At 39.2% G+C, this 19,668-nt stretch overlaps 2 protein-coding genes and 1 long non-coding RNA gene across 9 annotated transcripts in view; 2 read left to right on the forward strand and 1 right to left on the reverse strand.

Annotated features, from left to right (window-relative positions):
- The window catches only part of PHF3 (PHD finger protein 3), a 57,536-nt gene extending 54,255 nt beyond the window's left edge, over positions 1 to 3,281 (forward strand). For all 7 annotated transcript variants that reach the window (XM_055810462.1, XM_055810466.1, XM_055810464.1 and 4 more), the window contains one exon: positions 227 to 3,281. In XM_055810462.1, the coding sequence (XP_055666437.1) occupies positions 227 to 2,409 (2,183 nt within the window). In that variant the 3' untranslated portion in view covers positions 2,410 to 3,281. The remainder of the gene's footprint in view (positions 1 to 226) is intronic.
- A 2,686-nt stretch (positions 3,282 to 5,967) lies between these two features.
- Positions 5,968 to 19,668, reverse strand: part of EYS (eyes shut homolog) — an 871,402-nt gene continuing 857,701 nt past the window's right edge. The window contains exons 47-48 of the mRNA XM_027787807.2: positions 17,483 to 17,644; positions 5,968 to 7,680 (exon numbers count right to left, since the gene is read on the reverse strand). Coding sequence (XP_027643608.2) covers positions 6,482 to 7,680; positions 17,483 to 17,644 — 1,361 coding nt within the window. The 3' untranslated portion in view covers positions 5,968 to 6,481. The remainder of the gene's footprint in view (positions 7,681 to 17,482; positions 17,645 to 19,668) is intronic.
- On the forward strand, positions 7,674 to 17,067 carry LOC114012359 (uncharacterized). Its single transcript, XR_003554747.2, has 2 exons — positions 7,674 to 11,259; positions 11,559 to 17,067. It is a non-coding gene; the product is annotated as an uncharacterized LOC114012359 (long non-coding RNA).

Consider the following 19,668-nt stretch of genomic DNA (forward strand, 5'->3'; position numbering starts at 1 on the left):
TACAGTACTTAAAGCAGTTTTAATTTGCAGGGTATGAAGTAAAAAAAATTGTTGGAGATACATTTTTGATTATTTTGTTTGTTGTGGTTAATGATGGACTTTTCAAATATCCTAAAACGAATAGTTTCTGTAATATATTGTAAGAGTATGTGGGTTATTTTTATTAAAATTACTGCCTTAACCAAAACATAAGGAGATGATAAATTGCTGTTACAATTTTGTACAGGGATTGAAATACATCGACCGAATTTATTACTGGGATTGATAATTCGCCAGAAAATGAAGAGGCAGATTACTGCTGTTGCAAGCGTTGCTAGTAGTTTTGTGGATGAAGCTTCTGAAAGTACATTCAGTAACTTGCCACCAGAGAAGAAGAGCAAGCCAAACAAACCTGAAATCTCTCATCATGAGTTGGCACTAGAAGAAGAAGAGGAAAATGATTTTTTTAATTCCTTCACGACTGTGCTACACAAGCAGAGAAATAAACCTCAGCAATCTAATGTAGAAGATGCTCCAGCAGTTATTGAACCATTGGTGGAAAGTACCAAACATGAACCACCAAAGCCTCTCAGATTTCTTCCTGGTGTCCTGGTTGGGTGGGAGAATCAGCCTTCCACTCTGGAGCTAGCAAATAAACCATTGCCAGTGGATGATATTCTTCAAAGCCTGTTGGGTACAACAGGGCAGGTGTATGAGCACACCAGGTCAGAAGCAAATCCCAGTGAAGACATACCATTATTAAATGAACAGGCAACGTTAAAAGAAGAAAACATGGATGTTGCTGATGTAACTGCTGAAGTTACTGAAGCAAAGACTGGTTTGGATAATCTACAAGAGTCCACAAATGCTACTGGAACTGTGGATGCAGCAGCTGTAGGGACTTCAAGTTCTGCAAGAAGTGCTGGATCTTTGGTAGGGCTGAGTCTGAAGGGAAAACCTCCAGATGTCTCCACAGAAGCATTTTTAGCAAATTTATCTGCTCAGTCACAGAATAAAGAAACTGAAGAAAGTAAAGAAAATGATACAAAGAGGCAGTTACCTGACAAGGATAACATTACACAGGAAGTTAGAAGGACCACAAATTCCAGCTTTCCTTCTTCCTCATCAAATGCAGGGAAAAAACCCAATGAGAACAGCGTTAGTGTAGGCTCTGGTGAAGGTACCACTGCTAATACCACTAAATCACCGCCCTTTATTAATCTTAAGAGAGACCCACGACAGGCAGCCGGACGAAGCCAGCAGACTAATGCTTCAGAAAACAAGGAAGGAGATGCTAGCAGAAATGAGGACCGACAGAATGCTTCAGGAAGTGATCAAATGGAACCAGAGAATAAACAGTCTTCTGGAGAAGTGGGCTTAACCCTGTATCAAAGTGATGTGCAAACCAATGAGACACAGTACAGTTCAACTGCAACAAAAGCAGATAACGCGGTTGCATCACAAGCGGAAGATACCACACGGTCACAGGAAGATGTAGTGATGCAAAACATCGAAACGGTGAACTCATTTAGAAGAGGACCAGCAGCAACCTCATCTCATTTTGAAACCGAAAACTCTTCTCGTTCTGAATTTATTTCCAAAGTCCCAAGCCCTATTACAAGTGGCAGCTTCTCATCTGTTAGACCTCCACAGCAGAATTTTCAGCATCCTAAATCTAATCCACCTGGATTTCAGTTTCAGGCTCCTGCACCTCATAACTTCCCTCCCCAAAACAACCCTATGTTTGGATTTCCACCTCATTTACCACCTCCACTTCTTCCTCCTCCTGGCTTTGGCTTTCCTCAAAATCCAATGATGCCATGGCCACCAGTAGCTCATTTATCAGGTCAGCCACCACACTATGCTGGACCCATTGCACAAGGGCTACCAGTGGCTCACAAACAATCAAGATTTCTGGGGCCAGAAAACTTTTTTCAGAGTAAAGACAGTAGGAGACCAGAAAGACGTCACAGCGATCCTTGGGGCAGACAAGAACAGCATTTGGAGAGAGGGTTCAGTAGAGGAAAAAATGATCAACATAGACAAAGATTTTACAGTGAATCCCACCACCAAAAGAAAGACAGACATGAAAAAGAGTGGAACAATGAAAAATACTGGGAGCAAGATTCTGAAAGAAATAGACGCAGAGACAGAAACCAGGAAAAAGAGAGAGAGAGGAAGAGTAGAGAGGAAGGACAAAGAGACAAAGAGAGATTGCGATCTCCACACAGTGATAGGGCTGCTGATGGAAAAAGCCCCAGAGAGACTAGAAATCCAGATAAAAAGACAGAGAAGCCTAAAAGTGAAGAACAGGCTCATGAAAAAGATAAGGAGAAGGAGAAAAGCAAAGAGAAGCATAGAGAACGAGAAAGTGAAAAGAGCAGAGAGAGACATAGGGACCACAGTGACAGAACTAAAAGCAAAAGGTAAAAAGATGCAGGCAGTCTTTTAAAATCCTATTTAAATAAACTGTTAGAGTAATGTCGTAAAACTTTGTATAAAAAAACAAAAGCCTGCTAGGATTGTGCCATCTTTTTTATTCAGTGTTGGTGTTTTGCAGAAACAAGTCTGTGTTTTGGTACCACTTGACGTACCGATACTCATCCTTTTTTTCATTATACCAACTCTCGCTAGAAGTAGGAATTTAATATTTTTAAAAATTTTACATTGCTGTATATTCAAAATTTTACAGATTTCTTTTATTAATATGCAATAAAGGCTTAGAAATTTTCTTAGCTGATGAAGTTGGCTTTAGTCAAGTCTGCAATATAGTTGCTGCCTTTGGTAATTTGTGCTCTCTTCTGTTTTAAGATGCTCTGATAATTTTAAAGGTGAATTTCATACAATAACCTTCTTTTTAAATTGCACTGTTTTTAAAGACTGTAGCAAAGCCTCAGAATCCACATGCATTACAACAAAATATAGTATGCTCAGTGGTGTGAAGAGTTTTTTTTTTTTTAAATTATTCAGTAGTACAATAAAATAATTCAAGTGTATTTCATTAGTTTTTCAAGTATTTCTTAAAGCATCTGAAGCAGTTTGTGACCAGAAATTGGAAGGCTGAGCTGCTCGAATGTTACTGCTTTAAGCTGCACTTATTTTAATAAGAAAGCCTTTTTAACCTAAATTCTTGAAAATATTATTTGTAGTAGTAAATTCATTTCTCCCACCACTTTCCATGCTTCAAAAACTTGAATACCTAAGCTTGTACATTACTTTGTGTTTTGCTATCCTTTTTACTGTAAAATGTAAATATTTTAAGGGATATTTTGATTCTAAAATGATAAAACTTTCTCACATACTGTGTGTGTTTGATTTCATAGGTGTGACACTGTAGGCTAAATGGATATAGCAGACAGTCACGGAATGCACATCTCTTGTACACTTCATGGCTTGGTTGTTTTGAGTTTTGAGGGGCACAAGTGGGGAGAAGGGCAGAAGTGTGTTTGTACCCTTGGGACTTCTATTACATTGATACTTTGTAGTGACTACCGTCCAGTGACGCAAAACAAAAAGCCAAAAAAAAAGCAAACCTGAAAACAAACTAAAATCTCCTGCTCTTATACTGCTTAAAATACACAGGTTATTTTGTTGAGTCTGTCAGCAACAACAAAAATATTCCACCATATAAAGAAAACCTTGGGTTTATTCTGGTTTTTTCAGTATTTTGTTTTTCACTTTGAGAACATGACCTTATGTGCTGAGGTAGGTAGGATTTTGCACTTTGCTATAGAAGAGTCTCTTCTTTCCAGAAAGTTCTTTCCAGTTTTAACAGCACACTAATTGTTTTAATTATGAATATATTTTAAGGTAAAATTTCATGTGGATACCTTGCGGTTAGCTTTATAGTCAAATTGACTAAAATTAAAAATCTTACACCGGATAAAGGGGGTGGTGGACTTTCATGTAATGTTTCTTAGACTTATAATTGAGAAGATTCATAAAGGAAAACCCCCGTGGTCTGCTAGTAACGGGAAGCAGTATTTGAACTTCTAACAACTTTTATAGCATGATAACATGACATGATTAAATTAGTCCTTTCCAGATTGATTCCATGGTCTGTATAGCAGTAGTGCCATTGAATATATCTGATAGTATTATGCATGTGTTGTGGTGTTTAAATATTGACATCAGAGTTCTTTAGACACAGAAGTGCACCAAAGCATTGTTCTGGTTTTTGGAGTAAGTTTTAAGTGGGCAGCTCTGTTTGTGAAGAGTTTCTTTTGACTTCAAAAAGAGTTCAAAAGTAGCCTGCTCCTGGTGCACTGGTGATATGTCTATCACATTTGCATCCATTTGTGCTTTAAAAATGAACTGGGAACAGTGAAAATTACTGCTGTCTGTACGGAAGGGACGGGAATGCTTTCTGCTAGAACTACCAGAAAGAATTTGTTTGGAAAGAATATGTAAACATTTTCCAGGTTTGCCAAGTGCTTTACTACCTGCCTCGTGTATGTAGAACCTGAAGAGAGCTGCAGTAAAATAGCAAAAAAATTGAGGGAGGGTTTTGTTCAGAGTTTAAATTAACAAGCAGCAACAATTTCCAGGATTTGGTCCTAGAATCTGAGTTAGTGTAATGGGAATAAATCCCACTACTACAGGAATAAAGGATTTTGTCTTCTCCATTGCCTTCAGTCACTCTCCTTCCAACGCTCGTGTCAGCTGGAAGCACTCTTGATTATTTGTTACTTGTTCTACACTGCATCACCACTCAGACCACAAAAAGCGGTGTGCACTGATGAGGACTGGCAGTACACCAGGAGCCCCAGAGAGAACAGGATAAACCCTAAATACTCTCCCTTCCCCAGCATCACATGGCCATAAAAGGCCCTCCTAAGAGAAACTGGAAGAGGAGAAGAATCTGGGGCCAGCTCACATACCAAACAGGCTTTGTGAGCTGCCTGTTGGGAAGAGGGGAAGAAGCTCTGTTGCGTCAGGCTCATTGCTTGAGGGCTCAGAGCAGCTGAAGAGGATAGAAAGAGCCATACCAAGATGTTTGCAGATGCTTATTGAAACGTCTTGGGGTAGTTCTGTCACCCACCCATCCCTTAGTTATCTTCAAGTCATCTGTAACTGCCTTGGCAGTGCGTTTGTTGCTACATCCTGATTATGGTTCTGTGGAAACAAATGTGCGTCACCTGTTTTTACTGTGCTTACTGTTTCTGCTTTGTAGCTGCTTTATGGAAAGACCAAAAAAAATCAAAATAGTTACTTATTTCTGATAGGTACCCACTGAAGACTTGTATTCGGAGACATGATGGTTTATTATGTGCTTTTGAGCAATAGTAAAGTAAAAAAAGAAAAGACAGGAATCAATCGCTACTATTTTTATTTAAGTAGTTTAGTTATACAGTAAACCAGCAGTCAAATGAGAAATCTAGATACCATCATAAATAATTTAAGCACAGTAAAATAGAACTTGATTTGTTTTTATTGCTCACTGAAGTAGAATATAACTAAGCTTTTTCAGAAGGAATACTTGCATTTATATGAAAAGCTGTATTTATAAATTAATTGAAACTCTAGGCATGGGAATTCAATTTACACTGCAGCCAAAAACTTTGTCTAGTGAAATTTCAAAATCTCATGCAGGGGCATGCAAGCCAGAAAAGTATAGCTAAAACAAAGCAGTTCTTAGACTTTCTAGTTTTTAAGTTGTTAGGAATAGAAGTTATTTGTAGGCTGACTGCCACATTTCCACATTCCAGATGCGAATGGTTAAAATAAAGTTTTCGTGTGGTCAGATAGGGGAGATCTCTGTTGGAGAGAAACAGCGGGTATATTTTATATCTGTTCAATAATTAAGTGAAGTCTCTCTTCTGCTCTTAAAGTCGTTCTTTAGTGTTTTAGCATCAAGACAGGCTCAAGTTTTGCCCTTTTTACACAGATGTATACACAATGGATAGAAACTCGGAAGGGAGGGAGAACAGCTTCATTACAAGAATAGAGTCTTTGTGCACTTAAGTGATCACAGCTGTTAAATTTAAAAAAAAAATCTCATTATGATAAACATGTACTTTTTGCCCCAAGTATACATCCCCCCCCTCCCCCCCATTTCAGTTTGCACACTTGATGTTAATATTACAAAACTGTAAGAGAAACTGCATTCTAATTTCAAGAGTTTTGGAAAAACAGGTAAGTTGTCTGTTCTCATAAAGTGAGACAATTCCAGACAATACTGGAATGATGGTTGGCTTTATAAGCCAATTACTACCGGTTTGTCTACAAAACTATTTACAGCACAAGAAAAGAAAGAACTGCAGACTTTCCCATTATTTTAAAGTAAATACTGAAGAATATGTGTTAGTACTTTGAGTAAAACATCTGATCACATTTAATATATACTATTAATACTCCACATTTAAAAAAAAGAAAAAGGAAGTAGGGACAATTTTTTTAAGTGCTTTCTTCTGTTGGTTTCTGAGTCTTGCACTACCAGCTAACCGAATAAACAGGAGGAAAAGGAAATTTATCACTTTGAAAGTCTTAAACAGTTTTTCAATTAATTTCCAGAATTTCCATTGTAAACATTATACCCTTCTGCTTTCATTAGCTGAATCTTCGTAGAATCTTGGAAGAGCACAACATCTTTAATTTTGCCAATGAATTCCTTCTGAAAAAGCCCTGTAGTGACTGTATTGACTTTCCTGCCAATTTCAAACCCACCAAAATAACAAATGCCACCATAGTTTAAAGCGGTGTATTTTCTGTGTGGATCAATATCTTCAAAAAGGATTAGCTCCTCATCAAGATAGACTTTAATACAAGTTTGGTTTTGAACTACAGTAACAAAGTGCCATCTTTCATCACAACAGGTGGAGTACTTGCTATGAATTAGAGGAACAGAGATTCTTTCTCCAAGATTAATCACAACTTTTAATCTTCCATTGGCAAGACCAATGGCAAGGAAATCATTATCTTCGTCTTCACCTTTTCCCATCCATACTATTAAACCTTCAGTTTGATTGGTAGTGAAATTTAAAGAAATGCGGCTATGCTGGAGGTCTCTTTTTCCATAATAAGGATCTGTGTATTTGATGTAGGAGCTTCCAATGAACTTTGCTATGAAAAATTTGATTTTGCTATCGCAGTACTTACCTGACCAGCCTAGCGCGCATACACAGATATATGAAAATAAAGTAGGTTGAGGAATACAGAGAGCTTGAGACCCACATCTGTTTTGTGAACAGTGAATAGATTGTTCACATGTCCTCCCTATCCAGTCCTGTGGGCAAGAACAAGAAAAGCCTGAATTTTCAAGTTGACACGTTCCGTTATTTTTGCACACTGTGTACCCACAAACTGTTCCGTCACAGTCACCAATGTTGGCTCCGCCTTTGGCATCAGTCACGGTAAGCTTCAGTTCCCTGTTGTTTATAACAATTTCTCGTATACAACCAGTGAAACTGGTGGGTTCATTTTCTACTGCCATTGAATTCACAAGGTTTAAGGAGGACACCCCTCCAACAAAAAAATCTGTGTGCGTGTCGAGCGCGTTCATTCCAGGACTAGCTTTTTGAGTCATGTTGATGCCATCCAGGTCCAGGTAGGCTTCATTACCAACTCTTCCTGCTTTGAGTGAATGCCACGTATTTCCGTTTACATGGACCTTCTGAGAGGTCTGTAGGATGACTGTCTTGTCTCCAAGATTGTAACGTAACTGTAGAAATCCATTTATTAATGATATACATAGAAAGTCACCTGTAAAAAACAGTACAAAACAGTTTCAGTTTTTAGAGGCAGCACACCAAAGAACAGCATACTCATCATCCTGATGCTTCCATGCTTGTGCTTCCCCAATTCAGTAAATTACTTTCAGTAGCCTTGTACCATCGTATCTAAATCACAAAGTGAAATGTTCCATGATGAGCTTCTCATGGCCATTTTTTTTTTTTATTATTATTGCAAACAGCTCACGTTTGCTTCAATTACTAGGTAAATGTAAGGTAGAAGGAAACAGGAGTGCTTTGGCATCCAGGGAATGTGGGTTGATGTTGCAAAAAAGAACACAGTTTTGGCCATGTTACAAATGCCAGAATATTCTCAGTTTCCATTGCTGAATAAAGGCTTGATGGATTTGTCAGCTTAATGCACTGAAGGTTTGTCTGCACCACAGATGCTCTGCGTTCCCTGAGCTGCTTTTTGTAACGGGGATGTTTTGGGTTTAATAATCTGACAGCTGTAGGAACAGATAAGCTTTTTATTGACTTGTTCTTCTGGAGGCGTCTGTGACAGAAGCTATTAGGAGGGAGATACCTTTTCTTGTACTAACAGTGTTTCTGGCCTTGCAGGCCATACGAAAGGAGAGAGAGTACCACTTGGATCTATACTTTAAAACATGAAGAAAAACTGGGAAAGGTTTAGGACATGGGAACTGGAAGGAAAGGTATGTAAGGGCACAGATAGAGGCTAGTAAGGGTAGGTCACAGGGAGGTGGAAGAGGACAGCAGGCAAGTCTGCAAATGAGAGTGACATTTTCAAACGTTTTTGTTGTTTGCCTGTTTGCAGGCAACTTAAGTTTGCAACTTTTATATTGCTTTTGGAAATAGTAGGCGTCAGGTTGAGTTTTTTTTAGAAATACCAATTAAACATGCTTGTTAAATTTGAATGTAAGCTTTCTCTTAATAGTTACCATAAACCTTAAGTTTCATGTAGTATTTTACTAATGAAGAAATACTTTTAAATCTGGAAAGTACAATTTCCTTAAAGATTCAGCATTCTTAAGGGTGGACCTGTTTGTAGAATGATGAAGTTTGCTTACCCAGGGGTTTACTTTTTGAGTATTTCTAACCCTGTAGTTGCATTGCCTTTAGCGAAGTTAAAAATGAATGGCTTAATTTCCTGGAGGCTTGTGAAAATTACTCAAATTATAGCTGTCTTTCCAGCAATAGTTCAGATTACCTTTGAGGCAGGGTGGAGATGTTTCAGTTGTATTAGTGGCTGTAGAGCCACATGCTTTGTGCCTCGCCTTCCCTGCCGCAGACACCCATGGGAAGAATGAGCAGGCTCTTCCTTCTTTCAGCTCTGGTCCAGTGATGGCAGAGGACTTCCTTCTAGCTCGCTAGTTCCAGTTCTGATGATTTGTTTTACTTCCCTGCGTTGTTTAGCGTTCTTTTTGAGTACTTTGTTTCTACATTTTTTCTTCACTCATGGTTTCGCTTGTTCAGTGATGTGGCTTTCAGTTTGCTTAATTCTTCCGTGCTTAGTTTGAATGCAGTCATCTGGCTTGTTTGTTTGAGCAATGTACGTAACCTGCTTGTCTATTTCTTTTATCAGGATCTCAGTCCCAGGGTAAGAAAGGAACATCAGAAAAAGTTTCTGAACAACCTCTTTGGCAGTGTTCAATCCCCTCTCCTACCCAGACTTACAGACTTGGATAAGGACATGAGCACTCACTCTTTGCTGTCTAGGACGAAGGAAAACATCTGACCAGGGTTGCTTCCTCATCTGTCTTGTAACCAAGAGCTGGAGAAGCTGGAAGTTCTCCGAGACTTGCTGGCCTGCAAGTTTTTTTGGTAGCTTTGCACATTTGACAGTGCAAAGTGTCAAATGTCTGAGATGACATTAGACAGTAGTGCTTCAGTGATGTCTAGGCAAACGATGACACAGGTTCAGCAATTAGGCATAGTGCTTCTGACTCAAGCCTAATGATGCCTGTTGCTAATGTACGTGCAGTCAGTTTTGTAGTTGTATTTAGTCTTAGTATAAGAGCAAATCTGTGTTACTGCACCTGGTGTCTACGGTGTGAAGAGGGGTTATGGCTGAGCACTCTGGATCACATTCTAGCACAAATCTATGCTTGTCTTCTCTTCAAATTGGAGTAACTTCCTTTTCTGCTAGTTTGAACAAGACCAGCACTTTCTAGTTTCACCTCTACCTGAGGCTCTCAAGGCATTTTCTTACTCCCTTGGTTAGACCCTCTTCTCACAGATAACTTGCCATTTTAGTCTTTGCAAGAACAGCAGAGTGTTGAGATACATTTTATGATGTGGATGTTGATCCCAGGGTTCGGCTCAGTATTTCTCCATGAAGATTCTCATGCCATAGGTACTGCTCAGGGGCAACTGGCTGAAAACATTTTAGGACTAATGTAAAGTGCTGTGTGTCCATGAAAATTCCTCTGAGAGTGAAGGCAAATTATGGGCTTGTCTTTGTTCCTCTTCACTTTAGCAACCAGTGATATTTTCAACAAAGGACCTCAATCTGCCCTGTCTGTGAGGGACAAGCCGCACAGCTGAAGCCTGTGCAGGCCTACGCCATCATAGGAACTGTATCACCATTGTAAGCAAAGAGCATTCTTAGCACTGAATTTCTCCTCTCAACAGGTCTTGGTATGGGAGATGATGAAGCAAGGTGGTTTCCACTGTTTCAGTATGAGCATTACTCAAACCTGTCCCATATGTCCCTAACCGGGGCCAAAGACCTTTCTGAGGAAGTTTCGTTTTGTTACGTGTGAAGGAGATGACATCCTCAGTTTTTCCAGGACTAGACTTCATAGCTAGTCCCTACTTTGTAGAAAATGTGACCTACACACAGGACACACAACTTTGCTTCCAGCTTTTTAGTTTAGCATCTCATCTAATACGGACTGTTTCTCCCCATCAGTAGTATCACAAAAATAGAGAGACTCCTGAGGTAGGTACTGGCAGTCATTCTTTTGCCCAACCTGTTGGATGGTGTGCAAGGAACTGTGAGGCAATCCGTATGAGTAAGGTTGAGTCTTACATAGCTTAGCTGTGGCTTGAAACTGCAACATGTCAAGAACCTGGGTGTTCAACATCATCTTCAGTGGTTACAGCATTCAGTTCTGTTCTGATGCATCTTCCTGCCCCTGTCATATCCCCTGTTTCAATAAAATAGAGAGGTGGAGGGTTTTTTTGTTTGTTTGGGTGTTGGTTTGGGTTTTTTTTAGCCCAAATGCTCAGAGATAGTTTCCTTGTCATCTTAGGGGAAGGGGATTTTGTAGCAGGTGTTGCCTTAAGGAAGGAATTGTTCTGGAGTTAAAATAGCACTTTCACTTGCAAACCCTAGTTCAGGTGTTTCACCAAATTGCTGAAGGTCAAAGTTGCTCCACCTCAGGGTGGTCTCTATTCCATAGTAGAAGCCAGCACTCAAAACAGTTACCAGTTTTTCTTCATCACTTTAATTTTCAGGTTTCCCTTATGTGCACAAGTCTCACCTATTCCCATGTCAAATGTCAGCATTTTCAGAGCCAAGTCAACTCTGTGTCCTGAGCAGTCAGAACACTCCCTAAAACTGGGAGTTTATGAGAAGTCTCCTGTAAGTACATCCAGCTACTTCTGTGAGATCTAGAGTATCTATGATACCTGCTTAGATGACTTTATGATAAATTCTGTGTGCATCACATTTTCAGCTTGTTGCTACTCTGAATAGATGTGTAAGTCTGTAAGCAAATTGGTTACAGTCACACAGTCAAATTTTAGATTCTCCCAAATGGTGACAATGCTCTTGCATGTTCAGCCTTTATCTAGACATGCAGGTGTGTCTGTATATCCCTGTCTTTGAGAGGGAATCATGCTTAACCAGTATCATCTCACCATGTTTTTATGCTACCACAGGAAATACATCCACATTGCAACGTGTCAAAACGCTGTACAGTTGGAAATGCGCGCTAGGAATGCTACAGTATTTTGAGATTTGTGCCAGAAGCATTCCCATGTGTAACAAATGTGATAGTGTTAAATTTACACGGCTGTGTTGGGCAAAGATCTCTGCAGTTACCGCCTTCACTATCTAATCTGCCTAATGCCAACATATTTCCTAGGAGCACCGAAGACAATGTCAGAGGATCTTAGGCTGACAGACCACGTGCAGGGAGGGTATTTTGGATGTTACTTGTAACATTTCTCTTTCAGGGTTTCCTCCCCACGGTGACTCAAAGCCTACCCTTGTGGTCCGTGTGTATGCAAAGCCTTTATTATCTCTTAGACTACCTGAATTTAGTCCTACGCTTCACTGCAAATTAACAATAAGAAGGATTTCCCACTAGTGTTTAAGGCCAAAGGAGCTTCCAGAACATCCTGTTAAGTAACTATGGAAACAGTGGATGCAGTCTGCTAGTTAGTGGCTTTCACCTTTTTGAGGCCATTGTCACGTCCCTAGCGGTACAGAGGTGCAAGTCGCTTGACGGCTCCCTGTCTGCTCAGGATTCACCGATTAATTCCTGGACCTCTGAAGGTCTGGGTTCCCCTACGAAGACACATAAGATACCTGCTGCTTGTCCTTTTTCTCATCCAGCGTTACTAAGCAGAAGCCTCTATGCTATGCTGGGGACAGAGACTTTGAGAGTGCAGTGCTTCAGCGGCTTCTGCAGAGTAGGTGTTTTCAAGAGCTGTAGGCAGCGGTTTCCTGGTTACAGAACATCTGTAGTCTCAGTTCCTTCAGCCGTTTCAGAGCCCTGAGATGGCATCCCTGGATCTATGTTTGCTGGCTTCAGTCTATGCCTTCTGTTGCTTTTACCAGTCCCCTAGCTCAAGGCGTCCACAATGTTGGTTTCTATTACTGTGGTATCGAGTAGCATTTCCCCCCCTCTCCTTCCACCTTCTTTTTCAGAAACATTTATTGATCATTGGCACCATCTCCGTGATGGAGTGAACATTTCAACCTTATATTCACATAAGCAGTAACATTCACAGGAATCATTCCCAGTTAATGAAAACTCTTGCTGTTGCTTGGTTTCAGTATGTGCTCATCTTCACTCTTAAGTTGACCTCTTTAAGCCACCATCATTAAGTGCCTTTGTCTCCCACAGTATTATTACCTCATGTTGGTACGATACATCCTGTAACTATCACAGCTCCAGATGTATCTTCGCTCACTGCTCTTTCCTGCCTTGCTGAACTCTGTTCACATTGCTTTCATTCTTCCTTTTTTCATCATCCTCTTCACAGTTTTGCTTTCACCATGCTATCCTGTATCATTTTCCATGGACACAATCATGTCCTCTTACGCTGTGACCCTTTATGTATTCTTCCAGGAGCAGAACTTTTCTTGTCTACTAGGGGTTGAAATAGCCATGTCAGCCTCCAGCTGAACGGCTGTACTCTGGGGCCAAGGAAGGTGGTGCACTGTGGTCTCCATGTGAGAGGGAACCTAACTGACCAGTAGCTGTCCTTCACAGCTGTGTCCTGGCATTTCCGGGAGCCAGAATAAGGCCCAAGGCCAAGGAGAGACAGCGAAGCAGAAGAGGGAGGGCTATAAATTGGTACAACAAGGGAAAGAAAGACAGAGAGATGAGCCTTATTCCCACCCTTCTGCAGCCTCTGCTAGCCAATAATATGTTGGCATGGTTGAAATTCGTTGTTCTCAGCTTAATCTATTTCTCTTGTTGCCTTCCTTGTTTTTAGGGGTTTGTTAACCTTGACTGTTTTTGCTGTGGTCTGGGTGCACGCACACAGTTAGGTATCCGTCACTTGACAGGTTATAGCAGCTCATTACAGCTGTTTTAACTTTATCTAATGATGACCATAGCCGGTGCCCTTAACGCACACTTACAGGAGCTACCCATGGATATGCTTTTATGGGTTATTACAGAAAGATTCTACTCTATGTATGGAGCTGCATCTCACAGCTGATGCAAGACTGAGAACAGGTATCAAGCCAAGCCTGTAAATCTCTCAAACTATGTAAAAAATCACTGTGGCAGTAGGTAGATTGCAGCTTCCATTTGGAGCAGCATCCCAGAGCCGAAGGGCATAGCGGGGATCCAGAACAACCATCCATCCAGAGTGATGCTCATGCATCTAGAAGGGGTGGGCGATTATCTATTTGTAGGTTAGACCATTCACCCTCACCTTTCAGAAGTGCTGCTTTCCTCAGTGAAGAAACTTCTGTTTCCTTTAGTCACCACTGTCACCCTGGCATATTTGGGCAGCTAGAATGAGCCACCTTCCTTGAGCAGCCTCAGTTTGGCAGCCTCAGTTTTGGTTTGCTTGCCAGTGGCAAACAGGTAGCAACAACATTTCATATGCAACATGTCTGTTCTGTCACACAGACAACTGGCATTTCTGCTTCCTATGCTGCTAATTTTGTCCATACAAATGATCCCACAACCAGTAACAAAGCAGAAATTATGTCCCTGTCAGTTAAGGAAACACGGCTGCCAAGAGAGAAGACTTAACCACTCTAAGTTTCTGTTCTAAAAGTGGGTGGATAATCGCTTTGTTTCTGGTTAGGAAAACAGCAGTCCTCCCTTGTGGGTATTCTAGACATTCTGACTATTTCCAAAAGATTTTAGCCCAATTCCATGATTCAGTTTTCACCATAAACAACATCTCAGAAAACCATGCAGACATCACGCCCCCATACTGGCTACCTCTTATTTTCATGCTTCAGGTTTTTAAACAGAAATGCCTTAAACACAAAGAGTTAATAGTTTCGAGGGTTTTCAGACCAGGTAGGTAACATGATCTGGTTAAAGGGAGACAGAACACTGGTGGTGCAAATGTTGAGTATTAAATTGAGTGTGAGTCATCCAATTCTGTTTATTAACCTGACTTCCTTCTTAGTCACCCAGCATAGCTATTCTTTCTCATCTCATCAGGGAGCAAACCTTTCCATCACCCTAACCTGAACTCTGGAATAGTGCAGACAGTCTGCAGCATATTCCACCTTCATGAACAAATGTAAAGCTTCAGTAATGCTATGACTCAATGAAAAAGTAACGCTCCTTACTGCCTTTTACCCAGAGTGCCGAGGCCTTCAAGTATATAGAGTGGTTGCTGCGTAAATGGACTGAATTATACATTGTTCAAGGGGTTGATTAGCATTCAGCAAACCCTGAATTAAAGGTTGTTAATTCAGTGGGGCTCTCACACTTTCATTGGTAGAAATAGGATACACTGCACTTGGGAAAATGTGAAGTAGTCTGGCCTTCCAGCAACACTGCTGAACTCCACAAGAATGCTGTATTGTTTGCAGAGACCTTGCTCAAAAGCAGTATACACAACTGTCTGCATCTCCCACATTTTTACCTCATTGGCATAAAAGTAATCTAGGAGGGGGAAATATGTCCTCTTGTCACTCTTGTCTGCAAGTTTTCAAACTAAAATATGCATAACAGGGCTTCTTGGTTTTTTCCCCCCAACTTATTATAATATAGCTAGCCACAGAAATTTTGGCAATTTGGAAATTATTTTCTTAGGGCCCACAGAAATCAATACTACCAGACAGCAGACAAGCAAGAAAACAGATGCCTGACAGCATTATAGGAAATTCTGCTAACAGATAAAGATTCATAGGATGTTTTCCATTTTATGCCAGTTTGCCAGGTGTTTATATGTGTGTACTGAAGCCATCAAATTGTCAGAGCAGTAGAGCCTGGACCCAGCATACCAGCTTTCGAGTAAGGTGACCAGCCACCTCCCCACCCTTTCTAGAAGGGCATGTAACGTTCTTTGAAAAGAACAAGGCAAGAAGGAAATGTTTCAACAGAAGTCTCGTGTTTCTTTCTTCACCTACTAAAGTTTTGGTTTTTTTTTTAATGATGGGAGGATTATTTAGCAGGGGCATGCCTCTGAAGGGGAAGTCCCAGTGTAGTGTTTACATAGATGACAAGCCAAGACAATTGTATAACTGTGCCACTCAGTGTCATTGCTAAATTAGGTGCATAGTCAGAGCTCATTGCTTTTAAAAGAACAGCATTGCCTAGTGAGGGAAAAAATTGTTCTAATTATTTCCTATTAAAAAGGAATTTTAGAAGAAAGATCCTGTGATTTTGGCAATCTATTTATTAAATCTTACATAACTGTGTAGAAGAAAAGGCTTTATGTAAAGTGCTTTCTAAACTAATCCCCAACAGAAAGCTCTTTCACATCTGCTGGCTGCTAAGAATACTCCTTAGACTTTCATCGGTCTAATTCTGTCTGGATTTGACAGGATTATATGAAGGCAAATATAAAGAGCCAGATGATTAGCTTTTCCTAAATCTTTCAAAACTTCAAGACAGTAAAAATAGAAGTAGGAAACTTGTAAAGAAATTAAATTACTCTATAGAAGATGGGTTTTATTTTGAAATGAAATTGATATGATTCTAGGAAGTGATGTAAAAACTATTCCTTCCTGTGAGAACTAAACATTCATAAATGTCAATACAACAAGGGCATGTACTTGCTAAAGCACTTCTGGCCCAAGTTACATAGATTTAGCACTCTCTTTGTTTCTTTCAAAGAGATGTTTATTTTTTTATATGTTAGCTGCTTCTATGACCTCTGGCTATTTTTTTGAGACTTTTTTTTTTCCTTCTATTCTTCACAGTCCATGTAATGCTTTAGTTTATACAGGAGAGAACTATTCACTGAGAATCTCAGAATTTGGCCTGTAAGTGATAGAATTATAAAAGATTCATTGTAGAAGACAGAGTTCTTTGCAAATAGATGTATTTGTATTACAGATGTTCCATATATTTTTTCTTTGAAGCTGCTTCTCTGTGTGGTTGTCATTAGAAGAGGGCAAATGGGAGTTACCAGTAGCGTACAACGTATTATCAGTCTTACCAACTAGCAGCCTGCTAAACCATCTGTATACAGAATAAGGAGGTGGTAAATTAGGCACGTGTGTGTTACACAAATGTGTGGCTGAGTATGTTTATTGAAATGTCTCAAAGCTTTAGGCTTTGAACAAGGGAATGTAAAAATACATGATACAGAGTTAAGTGGTTTTTGTCACACAAAGGCCCATTTTTGCATAACATACTACATAACACAAGTGGAAAATCTGCTCTGAGATCACGTTATGAATGGTATGTAATGCTTCTGCTTAAAAATGTGCAACACACCACATAAATGAAATATAAAGATTAAGTATGTCAACAAAGTAATTACAAAACATTTACACCTTAAAGATTAATTTAAATGTATTTACACTGTTTGGCAAATGATGTTCTCTTGCCATGAAGTTTTAGGAATGTTAAATTAGTAAAGTTTAAAGTACTTTTATAAATAGTAGAAATATTTTATTGAGATTTGTTTTTCACTCTGCACATCTGGCAAATGCAGAACTTGTACGTTTTGCATGCTGCACCAGCAAGCTTTTCAGCATTATATAATAAAAATGTAAACTTCTGATGAACCTCATCAGCTCTCTCATAGTCTGTTCACTTTCACTTAACTTGTTTCATCCATTTTTATATTGCTTTATTTTCGGTCATTTTGTAACACTGAGGCCAAAACCTCAGACTGTGAATCCTAGTGTAGCTGCACTGAAACTGAGAGCAGTATCAGTAAATGGCTGTTGAAAAGCTGGCTACAGTTACTTTTCAGGGGACAACGGTTTCCTGAGCCACTTCACTAAATATTTGCTAGCTTTGGACTAATCCAAAATTGTGTTATGTTTTTTCTTATGAACTTGATTATTCAGAGTCCAAAACCCAGCCACCATGCACAATAAATTACAGAGACTGAACGCCTGAATCATTTCAATGAAATCCTTTCTTTTCCAAAAAAGTACCTGGGTGTAAGATACCAGCAAGCTGGAATATCCTTACCTGACTGAGTACCCAAATGCTGTGCAGTGTAAAACAGGATACCATCTGGAGACAGAGGCAGAAACTGCAGTTTGATATGGGTCTTATGCCGGATATAGAAGGGTGCAAATGACATCCACGATGATTCATTACTTCTGAAAGATGGATCACTAATGGAAATACCTGAAAAATACAAAAGGAAATGTCTTCTGAAAGATATTTTGAGAGGACTGCATTATTACAGCACCAGTTGTCTGCAGTTATTTTGTATAGTCATAAATGTTGTACGTAATGCTTCCAATTTTTCCCTTTCCAAAGACTAAACACAACCTAGATACGGAACAGAACTTAGTAACAGATCAATGACACTTTGTCTTCTCTGTGCCTTATTTTCATTAACAATCCAGCTTGTAGTTGTAACGCAAAATAAATGTGGTTTTGTTAGTGTTCATTTTCAAGTAAATATAAGTGTAAATTTTACATTGTTTAAAAATTCAAATGCAAAATACTTTTGCAGGAGTCAGAATAAACATTTCTTTCTTCAGCATACAGATAAAAACCTTAGTGGAGGATTTTTAATGAACTGCTCTGTGTATCATAAGAATGTACATTTAAGTGTAATGTGTTCATTAATTGCTGATGAAATTTGTTTTTAAGATAATCATACTGAGATGCTTGATTATAAAATAAGAAAATTTGAATTCTGAAACGGAGCACTTTCACACAATTACCAATAAAGATGACAATGTATCACTTTGTTTTTAAAATGTAGCACTTTTGAGCTACACACAACATCATTCTGTCTTTCCACTTCTCTCGGTGCTGGTTGTTCAGATACCCCTAAGAAATCGGGCTGATTAAAGTTCCTTCAGCCAAGTGATAACCGATTATACTTTTCTGTGCTATGTCACTTGAAACTGTTTCCAGTTTTTCCCACTATAATGACATTACATATTAGAGGTATAATTATGTAATTAGCTAATTCATTATCATGTAGTTGTTTGCTATATTTGTGGGTTCAGTGGAATGAGTCAAGTTATTTAGATGTGCAGGTTGTCTTTAGACCTGGATGTGATAAACCCCTTCTAATACTTATTTAACAGCAGTACTAATTGCCTGAACTGTAAGTTCTGTGCCACTCACTTTTCACCGTTTTCCTGCTGAAGCTATGCTGTTTATCTTCTAAGAGACCAACATCTTTATTCATTTTGGTGCTCCCGATCTCATGGTTTTACAGTAACTTGCTTGCAGTGAAATACACCTTCAAGCTGTTATCATCATGCATTCGTAGGCAACCTTACGCTATCTTTCCATGCTCAAGTCTTCTGCGCAGCATCTGCCCATTAACCCACTTGCCATCCCGTTGCACCTTGTATTGCCTGTCGCAGGTGGGCCTTAGTTATTACATTGGTATACAGTCAGCACGGTCCAAGATTTTGTAATTTGTCTTTGTCACACCACCTCTCTTAGAACAGGATTCAAGGTGTTCCTGGTGGACTGTTCCCAGCAGACAGACGCACCATTATACAGGATCTGGATCTCTCACCTATTACCACCATCACGATTTGAGGATGCCTCTTGAATGGGTAGTAACAATACAACTGGCCTTTTTGTTCGTTTTCTCCACTGGATTACAGTTAATACTTCTGAGGATGGTCCGTAGATTTAACATCACTTTTAGACTTACTGAGAATTTTTAAGTTTTAATCTCTGGAATATCAGTTATAATGGATTTATGAAATGCTTGAATGATCAGAATCAGGCTTTTGATGATCTGTTATTCAACCTATGCATATATTCTTATGCAAACACATTACATTAGCAAATCACTCCTATCCTAAGCATCATAAGAGCTGTTATGAAATCAAGGCTAGGCAGTGTCTGTAGTAATATATTACATCATGTCAGATATGTGAAGTTTCCAGCATCTATATTTAAAAGCTGACAGAAATAAAAATACTTTTAAGAGTAGCAATTACCCTGGAAGATAAATAATAATAAAATTTGCTGAACAGATTAGGTGGACCTAATTTATATCACTAAAACTTACAAACATTATCAGGTACAAAAGAAAAAAATAATAATTTCCATAAGGATTTTTAAGTGCTTGTATTTTTTTAAGTAGGTAAGAGACAATGTTCTCCATTAGTAAAGATGTAATCCCTATACCGATGTCTTCGAATTTAAAAATCAATCAGAAATTATTA

This window comes from Falco peregrinus, chromosome 7, assembly GCF_023634155.1.
Source record: "Falco peregrinus isolate bFalPer1 chromosome 7, bFalPer1.pri, whole genome shotgun sequence".
Lineage (NCBI taxonomy): Eukaryota > Metazoa > Chordata > Aves > Falconiformes > Falconidae > Falco > Falco peregrinus.